The following is a 25,309-nucleotide window of genomic DNA, read 5'->3' as shown; positions in this document are numbered from 1 at the left end:
TGTAGAAGGAGAAAGAACACACCACCTGTAAATTTGAATAAAATTTATCAGGAATATGACAACTAGATTTGTTTACAGTGGAAAAATTAAGGGACAATTTCTGGAGGTAGTGGTTAGTGCATTATTGGTGAATGACTAATATAAGGCAAACCTGTGGGAGGGGAGAAATTGGTATGGGATCCCATGGAGATACCCAATTAATAAAAATTAATGAGTGTTAAGCTTTATTCTAAGATGAACTTTTAAATAGCAGCAATTAAAAATCTAGTAACTTTATATTCTGATAATTCATAAATGCAAAAGAAAATTAGATCAAGTTTCAGCAATATTTCCAAAAGATGAAACATTAATTTCACAATACACACACAGAATCACATGATTTGTAACTACCACTGATAGTACTGCCATACAGCACTAAAAATAAATATCCAGCATACACATCGCCAAATGTTAGTAAAGATGTTATCTCAGTAAACACTGCAATCTGACCTTATATCATCAACAGTCTGAAGTATCTCACAGAAGATTAAATAAACAGTGCAAACAAGATTGGGTAGTTCACAGTATAAAGAATTAAACTACACACTTATTCTCCTCATCAACAGATCTTATCAAGCTATGATGAGAAGAAAGAAAAGCTTCCACACACTTTTAGGTCACTATTTGATTTTTCCCTTTAAATTCTATTTAATACTATTGCAAAGGTTATTATTTGTATGTATGTACAAATATTTCTAATTCGTGCTCAACACAACTGTTGCATTAGGAAGGCAATTTTCATAATCTGAAAACTTTTGAAAATGTGTGCATTTCATTGCAATGAAATATGGTGATTTTTTTAAAAAACCTACAGGAAAAGACCCCCCCCCCCCCACACACACACACAAATGCACCAGTAAAAATGTATGAAAAATCATGTACATAGTGAGAGTGGATTTTATATAGAATATTTTAAACATGCACTTTTATTGGAATCCATTTAAATTGAATGAATCTAAAAAAACACTCAGGTCTGAATACTATTATGAATGATGGAGCTCCATAAAATCTAGAAAGGGAGGCAAACGCTAGAAGCATTAGTAAAAGAATTTAGTATATTGTAATAAGTGGGCTATGTCAAAATCAGTAAGAATAAACATATCACTACCTATTTTCAGGAAATATGTGAAAGTTGGCTATACTTTTTCAACTAAGTGTATAAAAAGTCAAAATGGGGAATGGTTACTAAGGAGTGGAAACAAGGCAAAATACTATCATAATACAATGGTGATAAAACAGCTGTTTTAATTATTAACCAGTCTGTATAAAATGCAGTTGTAGTTAAGGTAATGGAGAGGTTGACCAGGAAGAGAACACAGGACTTTCTATGACAGTCATTTCCACCCTTTTGCTATGATGAAAGGGTAGTAAGTAATGCATCCTTCAGATAATCTGAACACATCTATGAATAAAAAAAGAGAAAGTTGTCCAACTGGCCCAAGCAGATTGTAAATGTAAGTATGATAAAAAGCTAGGCAGTAACTTATGTCTATACACAAATTCCAGGAGTTTCAGAAAGAAACCTTGGTGAACATGTTTTAGCCTAAGATTATTGGAATTAGTAAAACCTGGCTATCAGTCCCATGTAACTAATGGGTTACATGCAAGTAATGGTATAGCATTTTTAGGACAAAAGATATAGAAGAGGGGAGAAGGGTACTACTAAATGATAGATGATTTGCATCCAGTTAAGGTAAAACTTATTAAAGCAATAATAATACCCAATATAACAGATTTGAGGCTATCAGGTGTGAAGTCAAGACTAAGAGGATGAAAAATATGGTGGGGTATTCCTACTTACCTGGTGATTCAGCTGCTGGGGATGATGAAAAGCATTGTCAAATTACTCCGAGAGGTATGGAGTAATTGCTATGGGTGATAAATTATCTAAATATTGATCAGACAGAAAAGATCTCTCATAAAAATGAACACGAATTTGAGCTGTTCAAAATAAACTGTCAAGCAGCATCTGAAAGAAGCTACTCAAAGTGTTAGATTTGATCATAGAAACATAAGGGGGATCCCAGTTAAGAATGACTGTTTTTCAACCAGTTGGTGATAGTGATCATGCTATACTGTCTTATGCAGTGGCTAACTATATGAATATTTTAATTAAGATGTGTTACATGATAAACTACAAAGCTAGAAATTATGCCAGACCCAGAAGAATGTCATCTTTGAATTACAGGATAAAGCATTAAATGAGAAGGATTAAATTAAATTTAATTTAATTAAATGTTAATTGGATTTAACGGTATAGATGCAAACACAGATTGATAAGAAAATAACTATTTATTAACTGGCCTGCTAATATTTCGCTGGTATTATATCTAACATCTTTAGAGCATACAAACAAAGTTTGTTACAGTAGCAAGACACCCACAATTTGGTGCAACAGTGGGACTAGTATGAGTAATTGTAGCGTGCAACACAAAGACTAAAGTCCTAATTAGGCAGCATCTAAGTTAAATAACAAAAAAACTAAAATAAACATTCATTTAGTCTTAGAATGATCGTCTCACAAATTTTATACAGCCATACTTGTTGAGGTTTGAAGTATGCTTCAAGGCTTCTGTTGATTCCAGGAACAACCTCTCTGACTTGTAAAAGCTTCTGTGCAGTACTTTTGTTTTTTTCAATTGATCCTGTGTGCAAGGGTATCCAAAGCATGGTCTGCCAGACCCGACTTGCCACAGCAAAAGTGCCAGATATATTTTTTGTGTTCATTGAGGCAGATGTCCACAGTTCTTCCTGTCTATCCACAGTAGAGTTGCCAATTTCACATAAGGTTTAAATAGAGTGCATAGTTGGTGTTTGTTTAAGCACCCTAGATATCTTTTCAGATGTGCCTTTAATGTATGGGATGGTGATAGTTTTGTTGTAGTCTTCTGTGGTAGATAGCGAGGGGATTTTTGGGGAGCATTTAGTATTTTATCTATCTTATAGAGATTATAGCCATCAACAGAAGCCTTGAAACATACTCCAAACCTCAACAAATATGGCTGTATAAATCTACCAAAGATTTGTGAGACAGTCATTCTAAGACTGTTTTTTTTTTTTTTTTTTTTTTTTAGTTTTTTTTTTTTTTTTTTTTTATTCAACTTAGATGCTGCCTAATTAGGACTTTAGTCTTTGTGTTGCATGCTACAATTACTCATACTAGTCCCACTGTTACACCGGATTGTGGTTGTCTCGCTACTGTAACAAACTTTGTTTGTGTGCTCTGAAGATGCTGGATATAATACCAACAAAATATTAGCAGTTAAGTTAATAAATTTATTTTCTTATCAATCTGTGTTCACATCTATACTGTTAAAATCCAATTAACATGTGCGATGAACACATAAGCCTTTCCACGCGGTTAAATGAGAAGGATATTATCAGCAATGTATGGGAAGCTTTGAAGAAGTTTTAAATAAGACAGTATCTGAACATGTATCTAGAGTTCAAAGAACAAATAGAGCAGAAGCAAAGTGGATGTGCAATCTTATTAAGCAAGAGATTTTATAAGATGTGAAAGGACTATCATGAGAATAAGATCAGTTACCAGTCATTTAAATGGAAATATGCATAGTAGCCATATTTAAAAATAATGATATCACACATGCGAAAGAAATTACAATTTATTAAATACTCCTAGACACTTCACTGAAAATAACATGAGCATCATTCAGAGAGAAAGAAAGAACTGGCTAAAACATTAAAAGATGAACACAAGAATAAGACAGCTGATGCAGAATGTGTGGTGGAGATACTTAATGAACAGTTCATAAAAATCTTTCAATCTTGTGAATGTGACTTCATGGAGAGATTGAGAGTAGTTGATGATGGGGAGGAGAGACTGACTGTAGGTGAGCAAGAGGTGTATGGGGAGCTGAGTAAACTAGATGTTAATAAGGCTGTGGGACTTGATAATATATCACCACGTATTCTGAAAGAATGTGCCAGGGAGTTGGCACCTACCTTGACATTTTTTTAATATGAGTCTTGCACTCGGTCAAGTTCCTAAGGAGTGGAAGGAGGGCAAGATTGTGCCACTTCATAAAGGAGGTGATCGAACTCAAGCATCAAACTATAGGCCTATCTGTGTGTGTGTCAGGTGTTATGGTTAAGTTGTTGGAGAACAAAATGCTGTCCATCAAAGATAATACCATGGATTTACTAAAGGGAGGTAATGTTTTCATACAATAAAGTGACTGCTTCCTTAGACAGGGGAAAAGGATACACAGTAATATACTTGGATTTTGCAAAGGCTTTTGATAGAGTACCTCATGATAGGTTGACAGTCAAACTAGAGCAGATGGGGTTGGATATTAGATTGGTACATTGGATTGGAGACTGGCTATCTGATAGGTATTAACAAGTTGTGTATGGGGGAGTGATATCCAGGAAAAGGAAAGTCACTAGTGGAGTGCCTCAGGGGTCTGTTTTAGGTCCATTGCTGTGTAACTTGTATATTAATGATATAGGTGAAGATTTGGATGGAGATATTCAGTTGTTTGCAGATGATGCAAAGTTGGGACAAACCATGAAGTGTAGTGAAGATGTTGTGGCCTTACAGGAAGACTTGAATAGATTGAGTGATTGGGCACAGAAATGGGGATGTGAATTCATCATTGCAAAATGTAAGGTTTTAAAATTTGGAAAACAAAGATGGGATGCAGAATTTATGCTTGGTGAGAATATATTGTTGGAGGTAAAGGAAATAAGAGATCTGGGGGCGATAGTGGATAAGGATCTAAAATTTAGGGGACACATCGCCAAAATTGTGAAGACAACACAAAGGCTTCTGGGAATGATGGGGAGGACACTGATGTGTAGAAGCAGGGAGATTCTTGTTCTGTTGTATAAGGCTTTGATTATGCCACACATGGACTACTGTGCCCAGATTTGGTCACCAGGTTTTCAGAAGGATGAAGAGATGTTGGAAAGGGTCCAAAAGGAGACTGACTAAGGTATTTTCTGACCTCTGGAATGTCGAGTATGAGGAAAGATTGAGAAGATGTAATTTGCAGAGTCTGGTGAACAGGAGAAAGAGGGGAGATATGATAGAGACCTACAAGTTGGTAAGGGATTGTTATAGGATCAATGTTGGAGAAGTTTTACAGAGAATAGTGGGAGATCAGGGGAGAACCAGAGGTCATCCTTGGAAACTGTATAAAGAGGGTGTGAGAGGCAGGTTTTTTTTGTGCAGAGTTGTGAATGATTGGAATGCCTTGCCTGAAAATGTGGTGTCTGCAAAGAGTTTGAATGTGTTTAAACACAGCTCATCACACGGTATGACAAGCTGTGTGTGAGATAAAAGGACCTCCCAGATGAGTCTTTGACTCCATGAGGTCTTGGGGTGGTAATAATAATAATAGTAAGTCATACAGCATATGAATACTCTGGCTCGGTCACAGCTGAGACAGCAGGAGGCAACACTATTAAAGTTCCAGGGAAACAGGTATAGTTCTGTCATTTAAAACATAAATAAAAACCGTAAGCAATATTTGTATAAGATACAGAAAATAACTGATTATAATCTTTTTTGCCAGACTGTGATCTGATGTTAAAAGGATCTGCATATCCTACCTTAGAAAGGACTTCTGAAGAACTAGCAAGAATTCTTTGCAAATATAATCTATATACCACCATCAAAAACAGCCTGGAAGTTTTCTTTCCTGCCACCTATTAAGGATAAATTATCATTTCTATCCTGGCGTTATATACTTTGTTCCTGTTGACTTTGCTACTTTGGATAGACTGGGCATTTTGCTGAGATCAGAATCCAAGAACATCAAGATTATATAAGATTTCTGGAATCAGAAAGTTGAAGTCTTGCTTCTAATGCCATTGACAAAGACTTCAGTGGAATCAAAGACATTGCACTACAACAGGTTTTAATTTGATAATTTATTTTTTGAATCATGGAAGTCCTACACCACCATCCTAATCTTAATACCTATCTCTAAGTTTTGGGAACTAACTGCATTAATTGTTTATAATTTTATTTTTTAATTACATAACTATACATATTCCCCTGGAACGTTAATAGTGTTTCTTCCTATTTACTCTGCTGAGACTGAGATATGTAGACATATACAGATACTGTACTGCTCATTCTTGTGTTCATATTTTAAATGTTCTAGAAAATCCAGTTCTACATTCTCTCTGAATGATTTCTCAAGTTACACTAAGCAAAATATATAGGAGTATTTAATAAATTCTAGTTTCCTTTACATTGTAAAATCATAAGAGTAAGAAGAGTTATGAAATATATAAAGCAGAGGCCATAAAAATTACAAATATTATATGGAAAGCTAAATTGAAATACGAAAAGAATGGTTGTGCAAGCTAAAGTAAACCCAAAGAATTTTAATCACTATGCTACAAACAAAAGAGAAAAAACATGTGGAAGAATAACTTTAATGCAGACAATATCCTTGTGTCACTAGCAAGCAGATGCAATTATTGCATATGCTTGTTTCTAGATGCAAAAACATAAATGCAATTGCGTTTATATAGATACATACAGATTCAATAACAAGTGCACAGTGCTATCACTATACTGGCAGCATATAAGAATAAGATTCAAGAGCTGCTGCATAACCTGGACATCAGTTCACCAATAAAACCAGATGGGATATCAGCATGTATGCTAAAGAAATGTTCAGCCAAATCAGTTTGGTCCTTGACATGCTTGTATAACTTTAGTCTCAGCTCAGGAAAGATCCCGCAGGAATGGAAAGAATGCATGATGTGTCTATAGTTAGACATCAGTTTTTGTATGCCCAAAGTAGTTTCTGCAGAGTGGTGGTGGTGAAGAATTCAAAAGTTAGAAGGAACTCAACATACAGAAATGAAATTGCAGATGAGCCATACTCTAAAGAACAGTATGGGTTTTGCTAAAGGAAGGTCATGTTTTATTATTATTAATAGAGGAATTAAACTTTCTCCTACAGTAAACTTAAACACTCTCCTCTTTGCCAATGACCAAATAATAATTACAAATTCTGAAGATAAACTACAGAAAGCTATTTTAGATCTAAATGAGATATCCAAAGATTATGGTATGATAATATAAACAAACAGAAAAATCAAAAACTATGGCCTTTAAAGGACAAGATCCAGCAAGAACTAAAATAGTAATAGATAACAAGATCTTAGAACAGGCGAATTAATTTAACTACCTAGGATGTATGATCACATATGAAAATGAAAAAGATATAAAAGGTAAAAACTGCAAAATATTTAAAAATAACAGGTGTAATTAACTATATTTAAACCAAACCAGACTAAAAGTATACAATATATTAGCCCTACCAGTCTTAATGTATGGAAGCGAAATCTGGACAATAAAACAAAAAGACAAACAAAGATTAACAACAGCAGAAATGAAGGTTGAGAAAAACTGCAAAGTATACCCTATTTGATCACAAAAGAAATTATGAAACAATTAAACCAATAATCAGTAATAGAAAAAATTAAAAAATATAAACATAAATGGATGGAACACATTCAAAGAATGAAAACAGAAAGATTACCAAAACAAGCCTTAAAGTACAAGCCATTAGGAAAAAGAAAACCAGGACATCCTCTTAAACGATTACTTCTAAGGCCAGGCCATGCTAGGCCTAAATCCTTGATACACATGATGATGATTATTATTATTAATAGAGACCTCCAGGGAGTCAGACTCATCGAGAGGAGGCCACATACTACACACCAGCTATCATACTTATTCTTGAATTCATTCACTGCTTGCAATCACAACATCCACTTGCAATCCATTCCAATCACCCACCACCCTCTGAGAGAAAAATTTAGCCCTCACTCGTTTCTTAGCAGCCTTCATTCTCAGGTTCCAAAGATGCCCTCTTGTCCTTTCGCCACCTTCCATAAACCGAAAAATTCCATCAACTGAAATCCTGTATGATCCTTTCAGAAGTTTGTAAGTCTCAATCATATCACCCCTCTTTCTCCTGTTTGCTAGCATCTGCAGTCTACAAATTCTCAGTCTGTCTTCATAATCAGTATTCCACAATCCTGATGTAATTTTTAACATTCTTCTTCTTTGTATTCTCTTCAATATATTAGAATCACAATGGAAATCAGATTTGTGCACAACAGATCTTATCAAGGCCTTGTAAAGAGGCAAAATGACATCCTTATTTTTACATATGAACATTCGTTTCAGCATTGCAATTATCTTTTGAGCTGTATTTGCAATCTTTGCCACATGATTCCTGAACTTCAATTTCCTATCTACTAACACTCCAAGATCCTTAGCCTCAGTTTCCTCTAGCACAGGGGTCAGCAAACTGCAGCTCGCGAGCCATATGTAGCTCTTTGGGTACGTACATGTGGCTCTGAAGTAAAATTGAAAATGAAACTATCGTAGTTTCATTTATAAAATTTTTAAAGGATTTTTATTCACATAATGGTGATTTTATTTGTTTTATAGGTCTTGCAAAACTTCGTGGCACTAAGATGCACGATGTCAGGGAGGGGGAAGCGAGCATTGAGGGGAGTATACAGAGGGAGTGGAGGGGGATGGTTGAGCACATGGTAGGCAGGGCAGCCAAACAAAGTGACTAATTAAAATTAGGTTTTAGGGTGCCTCGACATCTGAGGTCATTTGCAGAGCAACAAAGTGACTAATAAGTGAACGCACAGGCTCCCTCTATTGGACAAGGCAACGTTGGCAATGGCGAAATGTGAAAGCGGAGTCCCTGTTGCTTTGCTGTTTCTGCAACTTAGTATTCTCTTTTGGCTGGGTGCATCCAGAAACTGCATTAAGGTGATAAAGGCAACCTGGCAATTATTTTAAATATATATATTGGTTTTATTATATTTAGATATGCTGATGGTCACGATTTACTTTGGCATGTTTTATTTCACATGCAACTGTTACAATAAAACTGGTGAGATTTTTTATTAGATTTTCGAATTATTGTCATTTATTATTTTGAATAATCACTTAGTTCTTTTTTGTTTTCTTTTTATATAATGTATTTATATAACGTGCTAAATAAATTATATTGTTTAGGGTGCTTTTCAATATGGCTACAAAGAAAAAAACTAAGAAAAACAACAGATGAGCAACGCGACTTTAAAACTGAATGGACTGGATCTTTCGCGTTTATCTCAAACTCAGATGGCCTTCCAACCTGTCTTATTTGACAAGAAAAATTCAAATCTGGAGAGACACTTCACAACAAAACATGCCACATTTGCCAAAAAATATCCTGTTGGTGACACGAGAAAGAGAGCAGTTGAAGAATTTCAGAAAAATGTTGAAAAATCAAGTTCTGTATTTAATTATTGGAGAGAGTCTGCCAATGATGTTAATATAATGCAAGCTTCGTAGCGAGTCAGGAGATCTCTAAGAGAGGAAAACCATTCACAGATGGCGAATACATAAAATGTTTTGTTAATGCATCTGATAAACTTTCCGGGATTTCAAAAACAAAGCAGAGATTTTAAATAAAATTAAAAACATACCGTCATCTGCCAAAACAGTAGCAGTTAGGACAGTTACAATGTCCTGAAATGTGACCAACCAACAAGTCGAAGATGTTAAATTAGCTTCAGCTTTATCAAGTGCGATAGATGAGTCTTGCGACATCAAGGATACAGCCCAAGTTTCCCTTTTTGTGCGGTATGTATCATCTAAGGGTCCGAGAGAAGAACTTCTGGGACTGCCACTCAACGCCCAAACGTGTGGAGAGGACATAGCAAAAGCCGTCCTTGAATGCATGGAAAAAAAAATCATATCCCACTCAATAAAATTGTATCAATTGCAACCAATGGTGCAAAACATATGACGGGAGTGAAAAAGGGTTTTGTTTCTATTTTAAAAGGAAAAATTAATCATGAAGCGATTACTTTCCATTGTATACTTCACCAGGAAGCACTTTGTGCACAAACATTTACAGAAGAAATTGGTAAAATTACGATATTGGTAATTAAGATTACCAACACCATTATAGCAAGGGGACTTAACCATCAACAATTTAAAGAGTTGCTGCTAAGTGAAATGGAGAGCGAGTATGCAAATCTTCTCCATTACAACAGGCTTCGACGGCTTTCCAGAGGCAACATGTTAAAGCATTTTGCATAAATGAAATCAAACTATTCCTCGACAATAAGGATGTTCAATATCCAGAATTCACAAAAGATCAGTGGTTGCAAAAATTGTACTTTATAGTGGATGTTACATCACAACTGAATCAGCTCAATCATAAATTACAAGGCAAGGGAAATACCACTTTTTCAATACTAGAGGAAGTTATTTCGTTTGAAAAGAAATTGATTCCGTTCGCTGAAGATTTAGAGAGGGGAACTTTAGTTCATTTCCCAAACTTATTATTATTATTAAACAAGACCTCATGGAGTCAAAGACTCATCTAGGAAAGACTCAACTTGTCTCAATATCGCCTAGAAAACAATGCCCTCATTAACAAAGATTATTTCCAGACAGCAGTTTTAAACATGAGAGAATCTTTTCTTCAAAGGTTTCAGGAATTCAGAAATAATAACACGACTCTAGCTTTTATTACAAATCCTCTTAATACATTGTGAAGTAATTAAATTTCTTTCCATTTGATATTGACACGGGAAATTTTGAAATACAATTGCTGGAGTTGACAAACAAAGACTTGCAGAGCTCCAAATTTGTGCGTCTTGGTACTGAAATAGAAGAACTGGAAAAAGAAAAATGCAATCTGATTTCACAGCACAAACAGTCTGCTATAAAAGAACTGCAGAAGGCAGACTCGATGATTTTCAATACTTGGAATAGTCTTCCGGACTCGTATCATGAGTTCAAAAAATTTGCATTTGGTGTTCTCAGTATTTTAGGGTCTACATATTTATGTGAGCAATCATTTTCTAACATGAATTTCATTAAATGTAAATTGAGGAGCCAAATTATTGATGCCAACTTGGAATCGTGCCTTAAATTAAAAATGACTAGTTACAAACTGGACATACAGAAACTTTGTAGGGAAATGCAAGCTAACACTAATTAAAACCAATGAGAGCAATTCAATTTTTTGTGTGATTTTTTTCTTCATTTAATAAAGATATAATTTATATTATAGCTTGTTATATATTACTATAATATTACTTTAAATTTTCCTTATTTGTAAAAATATATTTATGGTTCTTGAATAATTTTTAAATTGTTGTGAGGGACGGGTTTGGCTCTTCAGTCTCAAAAGTTTGTCAACCCCTGCTCTAGCATAATCCCACAATATATGACATTGGATATCTAATCATGCCAAAGCTAACCACTCGGCCGGCCGAGTGGTTAGCGTATCTGCTCTCCAGCCAAAAGGCTGCAGGTTCGAATCCTACCGTGGGCATGGTGGATGTTTGTGTCTGTGGAAATACTAGTGGTGATGGTCGGCGGTAAATGGCGTTGGTGTAGTTGCGGTCAGTTGGTGGATCGAATAGTGGAGACAGAGCTGTAGAGCAGGTGCCCTCCCTCGATGAGTCCTTGGACTCCCTGGAGGTGTCAAGTAATAATAAAAAGTGAATGACTTTACATGTACCAACATTGAAATGACACCCATTTTTCCCTGTCCATAATTCCAGCCTATTCAAATCATGCTGCAAGTACTGCATATCAGCAGCATTCCTGATTACCCTACCCATCTTTGCATCATCAGCAAATAGCTGTATGTCAGTCACTTGTCAAATACTTACCAATATCATTAATGTACAGATTCAACAACAGTGAATTTCATCAATTTGTTCATATATAATAATGTTACAGCTGAGTTAGATAAGGGGAATGGATATACTATAATACTGTTGGACTTTGATAAGTCATTTGATAGAATACCACATGAAAGGCTGGTCCATAAACTGTAGAACACAACCACTTCCTTATCCCTATGCATTAAGAGGTACTTCTTAATCACAGTAGTGACAATATAATATGCAGTCTTTGCAACACTTGCAATATGTCTTTTAAACTTCAGTCTTTCAACCATCAGTCCCAAATCTCAACCACTTCCTGCAGTACAGTGCCATCAACATAATACACAGCCTTATATTTCTGCGCTCCAAAATGTAACACCTTGCACTTATTAATATTAAAATTACAACTCAAACCCCTTTGTCCAAGACAAAAGTCTAATCAAATCTTCCTGAAGGGAATTAACATCAGCGGTGCTACTTAGAATCCTTCAACTTTGTTTCACCAGCAAACAACTGAAGATCTCCAGTTAATCCATATATCATTTACAAACAAGTTGCCACTGGGCACACTCCTTTTGAAACACTACTCCATAACTTGCTGGTATCGTTCAGAAAGCCAATCACCAATCCATCTAACCAAGTGTTTGTGCATATATCTTTTCATCCACATGAATGACCTATAAAAGCATAATACTAAAATGTTTTAGATTAAATTAAAGATGGAAAGAAAAAAAAAAGCTTTAGAGTAACTTGGCAGATGTGAGAAATGCCTTTGTAGTATTTATTCAAATGACTAAATGAACTAATTTTTTAAAATTTCATTTTGTAAACCAAATTAAAAATATACCATACAATTCAGTCATTAGCAGAGTGCTTTAAAAATATCATCTGTTTGATCTTTTGACACATACTGCAGAAATTAACACAAAAAGCTCAGTCCAGAATGACATGGAAATTTGAATCTGTCACAGAAAGACAAAAATGGATAAGCAACCATCTGAGCTCTAAATTTTAACCATATTAGATTAAAGAATGCCAAGGCTGATAGGTAACAACTTATGGCAAATCTCTGTTTATTGTTCTAAATTTGGACTGAATATATGACCAGGGATATTTTTAGTTGTAATGCAATTTCTAGTTGATCAGAAATCAGTCTGGCATCAATTATCTTAACTCTCACCTCTTAGTCACTTGAGATTTTCTATTTCAAGTGCCCCAAGCAAAGTCCTTATTTCAATAGTTATCAATCAACAGGATAATTCAACTCACTAATATCAACCTGTCATTTTGTCAATATTCATTTTGTTTTTATAACAACAGGCAAGCAATGACTTAATACTAAATAAACTGTTTAATCAGCAAAAAAATAAACAAATACAAAATAAGATGCATATATGGCAATATATTGCCATATATAAATAACTAACTAAATAAATAACCAAAGTACTATTTTTGAAATAGAAGCTACAATGCTTCTCAAAACCAACTTTAATATGTACTTAATGATAGTAAAATATTTGGAATTTCCCCTCTAAAAAAATCTTTCTAAAAAGCAATTTCACACAACATATAGAATGTATGATTATGGCATTTTTTTCTACAATGAGTTTTACAATAGAATAAAATTGGCAATAGTTAACTGATTTTTAAAGTCTTACAGGAAGACAAGTGAATTAAAGATAAGAAAAATATTCACCTGTATGACAGTATACTTTATTAATGTGTCAGCTAAAACTATCCTGGCAACTTCATTTTTATATATTTCTCCCACACATGAAAGGCAAAAGAGCCTACAGCAAACAAATGCTATGTGTGGGCAGAAGCTAAAAATTAAAAGATAAGCTAGAATGAACATTTCAACAAAAAAAAAAAAAGATTAAATACCGATGCTTCCTCTACAATTCAAATGGGAATTCTCTCCTTCTCCAATTTTATATAAATAAAATTTACTAAACAGAAATTAAATTTCTGCATCTATATATAATGTGAAAGAATTAAACTAAATCAAAACTTATTCACATTTACAAGATGTGGTCCAAACAATCCAAAAATTTATCAAGGTGAAGCTAAAATAAAAAAATTAAACAGGTTTAATCATTTCAATATTTCATCTCAGTCACAGACATCTTCAGGAAAAACAATAAGAAATGAGATTGTAATAAATTCACCCAAGCTTCCCTTACAGCAGAACTGGCCTTTATTTGCCAAACCTTACTGTTGAATGGTTACATTGAATCTACAAATTATCTGCCCCTTCCACCTCCCTCCCCCTCAACAGAACTAGAAAAACACAGAAAATACATCTGCCATTACAATTATAGTCAATCAGGTCTAGCAGAACATGCCTTGGATGCCATGCACAGAATCAGATGGAAGAAATTACCATGATCCATTGCTGCAAATACAAACTTGACTAAAATCTGTAGCAGGCTTAAAAAAAGATCCTGATCTTAATAAATATGGTTGTATTAAACTTCCCAAATTTTGGGAAACAAATCTTAGGTCTCCAGTCCAACATCTAAGGCTAGCCAACAGCATCCACAGAGGGCACCCTTCATACAACTTGAGTCTTAATTTATTAATCTCATTTCTTACACTTGTTATTGCAACTTTAATAGTATTGCAACTTGTAATTGCAACTTTAACTTGGGTTTTTCATCCCGCATATAGACAAATCAGCCCTTCAGAACACACGCAATTTACAGACAAAAAATACTAGTTGTGGTGGCCGGTTGATGGAGATGATTCGTAGTAGAGGTTCGGTGTAGTGGTTGAGACAGCTGTAGGTGTCCTTCCACAATGAGTCTTCAGACTACTTGGAGGTGTCAGGAATAATAATAATATTCCTGAAGAAGTCTCTGTGACATGAAATATTATTACATGACACCTCCAAGGAGCCCAGACTCATTGATGAAGGGCACCCACTCCACAACTGTCTCAATCCACCAACTACAGCAAACTGCAACCACCATCATCATCATCTACAAAAACACACTCTACTGCCACCACCACTAGTATTTTCACAAACATCCATGCCCATAGCAGGATTCGAGCCTGCAGCCTTTTGGCTGAAGAGTGAATGTGTTAACCATATTGAAACAATTAAACCTGTTTAATTATTTCTCTGTTATTATTCCATTAAAGTGTGATATGAATGGTTGAATCAAATATGCATTTCTAAAAAAAGTAATCAAAACATTTCAAACAGTGCAAGTTGCAAAATGTAAAAGATGGTCACATGAATCTTTGTAATCCTCAAATTTATAAACGTGATGCTAAGAGACTACTTATATTGCATATCAGGAAGTGTTAATGCAGGTGTGACCATGACCAGACTACAAATCAAACATTAGCAAAAATTGAAGTGGAGATAGACTAAACAATTAATATCATATGACAAATCTTTAAATGAGCTTTTTAAAGTGAAGGCAAGTTCACTGATGTAGCAAGATTTTATCCTTGGAAATTTTTCTTTAAATCAAAATAACAGTCAAATCAGCAAGAGAACAAAATATACAGTTAACATACATATATAGTGTAATGGACAAGTAGATAGGGTGGTGTAGACAGCAGTTCATGTACACCTCCAAACCACAAAGGACTATAACTGAGCAAATGGCTTTGCTAGTTGGGCATCTAAAATTGCCCAGTGTACACGCACAATGAAGTTAAAATTACAAGAAAATTAGGGTTAATGAAGTCACAAGGAAGATAACCATTATTATAATAGCATGAAGTCTGAGTATTATTATTAGATTGTGGAGTCACTCCACAATGAATCACTCACCTGAAGCTAATATTGTCTATCACTGAATCTTGGAATCATTTATGCCCTCTGCATTCATAACACATTCTGGCAAGGAGTTCTGCTCACCCACCACTATGTAAACAATCTACTCCAGTTCTGCTCACCCACCACTATGTAAACAATCTACTCCAGTTCTGCTCACTCACCACTATGTAAACAATCTACTCCAGTTCTGCTCACTCACCACTATGTAAACAATCTACTCCAGTTCTGCTCACTCACCACTATGTAAACAATCTACTCCAGTTCTGCTCACTCACCACTATGTAAACAATCTACTCCAGTTCTGCTCACTCACCACTATGTAAACAATCTACTCCAGTTCTGCTCACTCACCACTATGTAAACAATCTACTCCAGTTCTGCTCACTCACCACTATGTAAACAATCTACTCCAGTTCTGCTCACTCACCACTATGTAAACAATCTACTCCAGTTCTGCTCACTCACCACTATGTAAACAATCTACTCCTCACGCTTTCCAGAGATGGCCATTCATTCTTCCCCTCTTTTTACAATCTCTTCTGTATTAATCTAATAAAATTGCTTCATAATGCGTCTATCACATCACCTCATTTCCTCCTATCCATCAAACTCTGCATTCGACCCTCAACTGCTCTGCATTACCAACATTCCAGAGTCCTGATATCACATCAGTCATTTATCTCACGATTTTCCAGTGTTTCTACATCACAATGAAATCTAAGTATTTAGAATGCTTCAAGAAAATTTTGATAAAGTGTTACTATATACTAGTTTCACTAAAAATCCATTGCAATATATCTCTCATGCTGCTTTAGGCTTAACTTTAACAATTGTGAAGTTATGTCACAGTTATTTAGCTACTTAAAATAAGTGGAAGTAACTAATGTTCATGATTTTATAAGTAGCCCATGCTATCTAAAAAGTGTAGGCATATGTAGCCTAGTTTTTAAAAAAAGGTCAGGCACAGAAGGGAAAAGTGACTTCCTAGACTGTATATACTGTTTTCAGCTGAAAAATATTCTGTTATGCTCAGTTGTTTTTACTTTATAAGATTTTATCATCCCAATAACCACTGCTATCTCAAAGGGTAGCTAGGATGGATGATCTTATCTGGTTTTCTTTTTTCTAATGGTTTGTAATTTAAGGCTAGTTTTGGTAATCTCTAGTATTTTAAGTGCTAAGTGATTTTCACTATAAGATAACTATACTTCAGCCTTACCAGAAGCTTTAAGTAGATTTTTTAAAAAAAGTATTGATGTTTGGCTGTAGAGCAAAACTTCCTAGATTATCTAATTTAAGCTATTCATTGAATCTGGACATGAAATATATTCTGACATACCAGGTCCATATCTCCTATATTTAATGTCTTTCCCTTGGGTGGGAATGTCTAATAATGTTTCCAATTCATGCTTCCTCATATTATACACCTTTACATGACTTAAAAATTTCATCTGTGCTTGCTATTGTAACAATCATTTTGTAATTTGGCTACACTTTCACCATATTCCAAATGTGGATTTTTAGTGTGTGTGTGTGTGTGTGTGTGTGTGTGTGTGTGAGAGAGATTCCATAAAATGGTTGATTAATTACATGTTTTCCTTAGATGAAATAATTATTACCCTTAACATTATGCCAAGGATGTTTACTTACCAGAAGACTGAAGTAGTTTTAAAAAGGATATTGATGTAGATTACTAGAAGACAAAATGCTAAGGGGGTGCTTATCAAATAGATACTGAGGATATTTTGCAACTTCTTACAAGTTGTATAAAAGTGTAGCGTATTGCCAAATGAAATGGTGAGTGCATAAACAGCAAACCAATTTAAGCTGAAGTATGATAAATATTCTCTCTGTTGGAATGCATCTTACTGTTGCCCCCCTCAATGAGTTGACTCCAGGAAGTGTTTGTATAATAAAAAAATTATTATACACACAATTAATAATAATTATAATAAGATGGAGTCTCACAAGTATTATTATTAGTTCAAAATCTATTGTTTTTATAAAAAAAAAAAAAACTCATAAAAAGATGCATGTTAAAAGATTAAGAGATGCTTTAAAAGGGTCGATTTCATTTTCCTTAAGTAGTGTAATATTCAAGTCTCCTGTAATGCTGAGTGTTTATTTTCCAGAATTATTTGGCCATTAATAAACAATTATCTAATCCTTCAAGACTTAATATTTCAAATGATAAATATTAAAACAGGAAGTGATAGAATTTATCTTAAAATGTCTAAACCGTATTGAAGATATTTAATCTGAAATTACCACACACTTAAAATTCATAATTATATTTTTACTGTTGACACAGATCATTCCCTTTAATGATCTTGTATAAAATTATATCAAGGCTCTTCCTAATTAAACAGCATCAATTTCTTATGCTGAATTATCTTTTCTGTATAAACTGCATTCTAATTGTAAAACAACCATTACTCAATGTTTTATTTAGTTTGTGAGTGTACTTGAAAGGCTTAAGTATTTCGATTTTTTCCTTAAACAGAACTTTAACCAAACCAATCTCTTATTTTTTTTTTTTCACAGAAATTAAAAAAAAAATCCCTTGACGATTTGGCATCAAAACATGATGTCGCTAAACAACAAAGAATATCTTCATATAAATAATCTTCAGACAAGGTCAATCTTTTTTGCAATCACCAGACAACCTGATAGGAGAAAATATAGCAACTAGTATCCAAACGTTTCTCTGTAGCTATTATCAATAAATTTTCAGTTCGCAAAACCAAACACATGAGCTCTTGCCAATATTTCATGCTTTTTTTGGTTTAATAAATTTAGTGTAATATATATGTCACAATTGAGGAATGCTAAGCTACAATTACGTAAGAAGCAGCAAATTTATAAGATATTGTAAATGGTACTATTACCAAGTTCAATTCACATACAGTTTAAAATCTGCGGATTAAAAAAAAAAAAACTTCATAAAATATCTGAATAAATTCTGTTCCAGTATTTAATTACACACCTCAACGCTTATTATTGATACAAGGCAAAAAACGTTGTTCGCCATAACTCTCCTGTGCCTCCTCCTGAAAATGTCCATGTTCTTGTCAATCAAGTGACTGATTATTTAACAAAGTTTTAATATCTATTCACGGATATAAATATAATCATTTCATGTTATTATTTTGTCTTTGTGTTAGTACGACAGTGTTTCGCAAGACAGCGTACGCGATCTAGTGTATTTGGCTTTGTTTGCATGAAACGGGAGGGGTAGGGGAATAGACTGCAATTTCTGTAGTACTTTCGCAGATATCTCATTTTTCCTATATAGTGTTCCACGTGCTCAGTAGTCACCATAAAGTTCTGGGTTAAAATCCGTTAGGTTCATTTATAATAGTCTGTAATTTTAATTTATCATGGATACCATCCTTCAGTAGCACGGTACCAAAGAAAGCCTTCCGAAAACAACAGAAACAACTTTAATCATTATGGAATAATATCCGCAGTATTACTTAACATATTATAGAAGCATGATTATGTTTCCTTCCTTTTCACGTTCGTTTAGGCTTACCTCATACTGAATATACTGTTTTCGCCATTCAGGAGTGATGTGGGCTGACAAATGTTCAGCAAACTTCATAATAAGAATAATAAAGAAAGAGAACAAAATAATCACTGCAAAAAATTACAAATTTGCTCTAATATGCTCCTGCGATAAACCATTTAATTTTTGAGCGTATGCATTTACAAATCAGTACACACTTTACGAGCAACATGATATTTAAAATCTGTGCCTAAAGTACGACTAGCAGGCACATTATCTGAGCAGCACAACGAAGCCAGCTGATAACAATCCCGCTCCGACGGCAATACTGTGTTCCTATTGGTCTAGAAATGCCCTTCAGGTGCACAGTACCTGAGTGTTGTGTATGGAGTATGATTGGCTTGCATAATCCCTACCCTTGAGAGAGAGTTTGTTGTTAATACTGGCAGGTGGCACGTGCCATAATATCTATTCACCCACATGCAGACAATTCACGAGTGCGAGGGTAGTTTCGGATGTGAATCACAAGTCCTAGAAGGTAAGTGACATCTGCCGTCATTCCTTCTCCTAAGAGCAACTGTTCAGTCTTATCTATTAGAGAAATACACTATTTTGGACCTTTGAGGATAAAATTGATTAGTCATAACACCTGATGGTACAACTATTTTGATTTTTGTTTTTGTATTAGTCATATGTCACTCAGTTATAATACACGTGTTTTGTAAAGTTATGAATGTTTAGATAGATTTTTACAGATTTCAAAGAAACCTCCTTTAAAAAAACCTGCACTAAAAGAAAGAAATTATGTCAAATTAATACACTAATAACTTAAAGTGTATTTTAAATTAAAATAACACGAACACTAGTTCGGGAAATAAGGATGATATTGTGTTTCTTATATTTTTTTCTTCCCTCGGTAGTACAATTTTTTTAAGATTTGAGATACAGGGGAAGTTCTACAAATTGGTAACAATTTAAATAATAACGAATATTTTTACTTTTGGTGCCTTTTAAATTCCTGTCAAAGATGTAACCTCTTTTTTTTTTTCCCCCACATGAAATGGGGAAAGGTAAGCTTGTTTATTCCACTGAATTGTCATCACTTCTAATGAGTCCATATAATTCATTCTTGGAATATTTTTATACGCATGCTTGTTAAATAACAAACATATCTATATCACAAAGGCTTTCCTTTAAAAAGTGGCACATTTAGTTTTACGTTCTAAGTCATGTTGATCGGCCATAACCACGAACTTTATTGATAAAATTTTATTTTCAATGTGGAGTTTTCATCCTTTATATTTCTAAATAGCGGTGAAAGAAGTAGTTTGCGAACTGATCACTATTCGGATGGACAAAATGCAATAATGAGGTACAGTATTTTATTTTATTTTAACAATATAATAAGCAAAAATTGATTATAGAACATGTGGTCCTCCTTATGTTAATTTGGTCATTGAAAAGCTTATGGATAAACAGTAGAAATTTAGATTAGTTAAATTAAAGAATGACTCGTCTTTTTTTTTCCCTTCTGTTACTCTTATCTGTCTTTCGAGGAAAGGTAACCCTCTGTCGCAGTAGTCTTATTCAACGTTAATGCCTGAAGAGTTCAAAGGGAAGGGAAGCCCTCGTCTTCTGTGCGGGTGGTAGTATTTGTTATAAACATATGGCAACTTGCGGAGTACATCTTGCAATGTGATATTTATACTTTAGCAAGCAACAACACTCAATTATTGGTAGTCTAAATTATAAACAAAAAAAAAAAAAAAAAGGTTAAATACCTTGGCTGTCCCACTTTATAAACCCTTCAAGCCACTTACCAGTTTAGGCTACATTCAAGTCGGTCTCATATTAAGGACACTAGGGCCGGCAAGTGCATGCTTGGGGCCTTACATTTCCAAAGGCGACATTCCATCAGTATACAAATATGCATATTGTGATTTTGTAAATATGATAGTATTAAAATAAAAATGGCTACATTCTTAGGAAAAGATTTTATTTTATTTATATATGAAATTCTGAGGTGAAAAAAAAAAAGTCACCTCAACAGAAAAGCAGGGATAAAAAAAAGTTTGCTTGGAGCATCAAAAAAATCTAAAGCCGGTTCCGTAGGTGGTTTTTTTTTTTTTTTTTTTTTTTTTGTATGTGTGTGTGCGCGCGCGAGTTCGCTACATAACCTAGCGGTAACTTACATAATGCAGACGAATTATTCCCATTTGCGATTTTTGCCACTGACCGACCAGAGGTACGTTTTTAAGAAGGCCTTGTGTGTGTAATGAGTTTAATTTACACAGTCAATAGAACTTTTTCCACGAAGAAACTCACATGTTAAATTCGTCAGTTAGCACATGTGTGATAGCCATATATCACTCAGTTACAATACATCAATAACGTATTCCGTAGAACACATGATTGCATTAAAATAAATACTAGTTATGATGGGAACAAACCAAAACATTGTTCCCTAGGAAAAGATTTTATTTTATTTATATATGAAATTCTGATGGGAACAAACCAAAACATTGTTCCCATCCTAACTGATATTTATTTTAAAACAGTATTTATTTTTATTCACTTGAAATGTTAATATTTTCTCTGAATACATAATCATTTTACTTTGAATATAAAAACGAAAAAAAAAGGTATTACTTCATAACGTGTTGGTCTTTCGTGTGCATTGTTAATAACATCATAAAAAAAACTAGTAAAAACTTGAGGTACATGTATAGCCTGATGATGATGACACGTGTATATATATACACACCCTCTGTCCAAAAAGAGACCGAACTTTTCGAAAATAAAGAAACTAGTGGCGTCACCTGTTGTATCTTTTTGTTGTCGGAAGCAGCAACCTTCATTAGTGTTGTGTCAACTGTTTATGACGTTTGTTTCATTAGAAGCCGAGTTATAGTGCCAAGAGTGACAGTATGTTTTGCGAACGGTCGGAAAATGAGTTTCAAACAGCTGCGATTGACTTTTGTGTTAAACTTGGTAATAGTCAGAGCCGGCGCTAGGGTCTTTGTCGCCCGCATGCAATGTCTATCTAAGTGCCATTGTAACGATCCAGGCGTGTGGGGTTCCTTTACGATAATAAAAATGTAAATTATTTGAAATTTCTTAAATAAATTTTGACAGAACAGCCACATGTTGGTTCGCTAAATGTAACGAACCGGGGGTGTTGACTAGGCAGGATAATCATTAAAAACCCGAATTCAAAAAATTCTCAAAAGTTAAAGCAAATTTTGATAAAGCCACTTCACTTTAATCGTTGAATATAATGATACAGGGATTATAGCCTTCTCACCGACCCGAATCGCTAACAAAATTAAAATGAATTTTAATTAAAGTTAAAATTTATTTGAGCTAACGTTTAAAAAATTCTTGCATTTTACTAAAGTCTTTGTAAGTTGTAAAAATTTTTTACTAATTTTTATATGTGGAACTATCTTTTAGGAAAATAAAAGAAACTCAAGATAGATGAGAAAATAAGAAAGGAATTCAGAAATAATAATTAGAACATTTTATTAATATTAATATAAGTATTCAAAAAAAAATCTTTACAGAATAACAGAAAATAAATTAAATTACATAAATATACTTGAAATTTTTTTATTAAAATTTTAGGGTTCTTGATTTCATATTCACCAAATTAGAAATAATGGTCTTAACGTCTAATTCCGCACATACATCATTTTCAATAGCTATTAACGCCAAACTAACAAGCCTTTTTTCTGACATACTTGTTAAGTAGGTTTTAATCAATTTCAACTTGGAAAAGGAACTTTCACCGCTCGCTACACTAACAGGTAATTTATAGTATTCTTAAAGCAAATTGAAATGTTAGGGAAAGATAAATTATTGGACACAATAAAATTAAGAATATCGAAAGGGTTTTGAATATTTAAATTATCCTTCCGAAAAATATCCCGGAAAGCACATAACTCGTCATATAGTTCTATTGCATTTACGTCTGTTGTCGCCGTCCATCAAGAGAATCTCTAAATCGTCACAATTTTTTCGTAAATCTTCGTTATTAATTTGTAGTAATCTATACAGAAAATTGAAATTATCATAATATGTTTTTAGTTGTTCAAAACGTTCTATTAACGAACATATTGCAACGTCTAGAAGTGTATAAAACACATTCACTCTAAATTTATCTTCTGGCGATTGTGGCGTTTCGTCATGATGCTCGTAGTCAAATTGTCGTGTCTTCTTTCGTCGTCGAACTTCCGTATACCAGTTTTAAATTCTTGTTCTCCATCCACCTCTTCACTCAGTTCTTTTGCCTTTTTTAGAACTTCTTTAAAATTTGTATCTAATCGATACTCTTGTAAGAATACTTTTAAGTTTTCGATAGATTCTAAAGCAAGTGTAATGTTCATATTTTTGTCTTGAAGCATTTCACTCAGAGGTTTTATTCTGTTAAGTAAATCATGCCAAATTATAAGAGAACAAATAAATCTGTAGTCCTTCATTTTAGCACATAATGTTTGTGCTTCATGCTGAGTTTCTTTATTAAAATTTTCATTATTTAAAATTTCAAAAAGTGCATCGTAAATTTCTCCTAACTGATATCGTAGAGGGCCAATTGCATTAATTTTACTTTCCCATCGAGTTTCTGATGGCTGTTTCAATGTTAAATTTGTTATGAACTTCAAAAGGATTGCCCAACGTTTGTAGGAGAAAGAAAAGAAATTATATATTAAGCGCCTCCGTAGCACAATTGGAAGAACGATGGTACATTGCGCTCTTCGATTGGAATAGGCCTAAGTTCGATTCTCGTCACGACGGGAGGAATCTTTATCTGGTCGATTTCAATCGATGGTGAGTTAGCCGATCTCATACGGAGGTAGCAGGGTTTTTTCTCCCGGAAACTTGGGTTTTTCATCCCGCATACATACAAATCGGCCCTTCAGAACACACGCAATTTACAGACAAAAATTACTAGTTGTGGTGGTGTTGGGGGTGGGCGGTAGATGGCGTTGATTCGTAGTAGAGGTAAGGTGTAGAGATAGTTGAAGATGTCCTCCGCGATGAGTCTTCGGACTCCTTGGAGGTATCAGGAATAATAATAATAATTGCAAAGAAACTAATTGTATCTGCATTCACTTTGGCTGCATCATTAATGATTAAATTTAGAGTATGAGCAGCACATGGCACGTAAAAAGCTCGAGGATTTTTGTTCGAAAGCAAATTTTGGAGCCCATATTTTTTCCCTTTCTTATTTGCTCCATTGTCATACCCTTGACCTCGCATGTCTTCAATGGGAATATTCCATTTTTCCAGTTGTTTCACTATTGTTGCACATAAACCACGTCCTGTGGAATCTGATATATCTGCAAAACCTAAAAAGTTTTCCCTGATCTTGACAATTCCATTGTCACAGGAAACAAAACGAATAATAATGGTCATTTGTTCTGTTTTACTTGCATCAGGTGTGCAGTCTAAAATTATGGAATAATATTTAGATTTTCGAATTGATAATAAAATTGTATCCCTGATTGCATAAAGTTTCCAATATTTCATTTTGACTGTCTTTACTCAAATAGTGTACTCTATTGTTTCCTTGTAGGGCCCTTTCAACATTTTAAAGTCGAACTGTTTGCGAAGTTCGACTAATTTGCATCTTCGCAAACAGTTCGACTAATTTTAAAAAATTAGTCGAACTGTTTGCGAAGATGATCCGTGAAAAGCTAAATTTTGGCTACCAAGGAATTTTATAATTTGAATCACGCGTTCTAAAAACTCGTTCAATGTTTCTTTTCCATTTCATACATGCTTTGATTCTGGCAATCAATAGTAGTTTTGTTTTTTAAATTTTTATCAAGTTCCATTTTAAGAAATTTTTCATGTGAGCTAAACTAGTCTCATGTCTATGCAAAGTTGTACTTACATTTCTCCAATCGTTATAACCTTCTACAAGACTACTTTAGTAAGTAGTCTTGTAGAAGGTTATAACGATTGGATTTAGTAAGTGCGAAAAGTTTGCAACAAAAGCAAAAAACAGAATTTAAAGTTTCGGAATAAATGAGCCATGTTCTTGGCACGAGCTCCCCGTTTTCCATTTTTCTATTATAATACGTGTCGCCAAAATTACGACCATATGTATCTCTGGGATATATTATATTTTTCTTTTGAACAGGCCCATTTCAATTAAAACAACTCGTAATTTTTCATCAATATTTCCCCATTCACCTTGTTCTTCTAAATTTACAGAGACTAACAATGTGTTAGTTTCGTGGTCAACTACAACTAAATCTCCTAACTGTTTTTCA

At 34.1% G+C, this 25,309-nt stretch overlaps 1 protein-coding gene across 1 annotated transcript in view; it reads right to left on the bottom strand.

Annotated features, from left to right (window-relative positions):
- The window catches only part of LOC150103693 (solute carrier family 53 member 1-like), a 291,679-nt gene extending 272,418 nt beyond the window's left edge, over positions 1-19,261 (bottom strand). Inside the window, exon 1 of the mRNA XM_090397054.1 lies at positions 19,059-19,261. Within this exon, the coding sequence (XP_090253180.1) occupies positions 19,059-19,127 (69 nt within the window). The 5' untranslated portion in view covers positions 19,128-19,261. The remainder of the gene's footprint in view (positions 1-19,058) is intronic.
- Between the last annotated feature and the right edge of the window lie 6,048 nt (positions 19,262-25,309).

This window comes from Typopeltis vanoorti, chromosome 8, assembly GCF_054136105.1.
Source record: "Typopeltis vanoorti isolate ZY-2024b chromosome 8, IOZ_Tvanoo_1.0, whole genome shotgun sequence".
NCBI lineage: Eukaryota > Metazoa > Arthropoda > Arachnida > Uropygi > Thelyphonidae > Typopeltis > Typopeltis vanoorti.
This window is presented reverse-complemented; position numbering and strand designations above follow the sequence as displayed.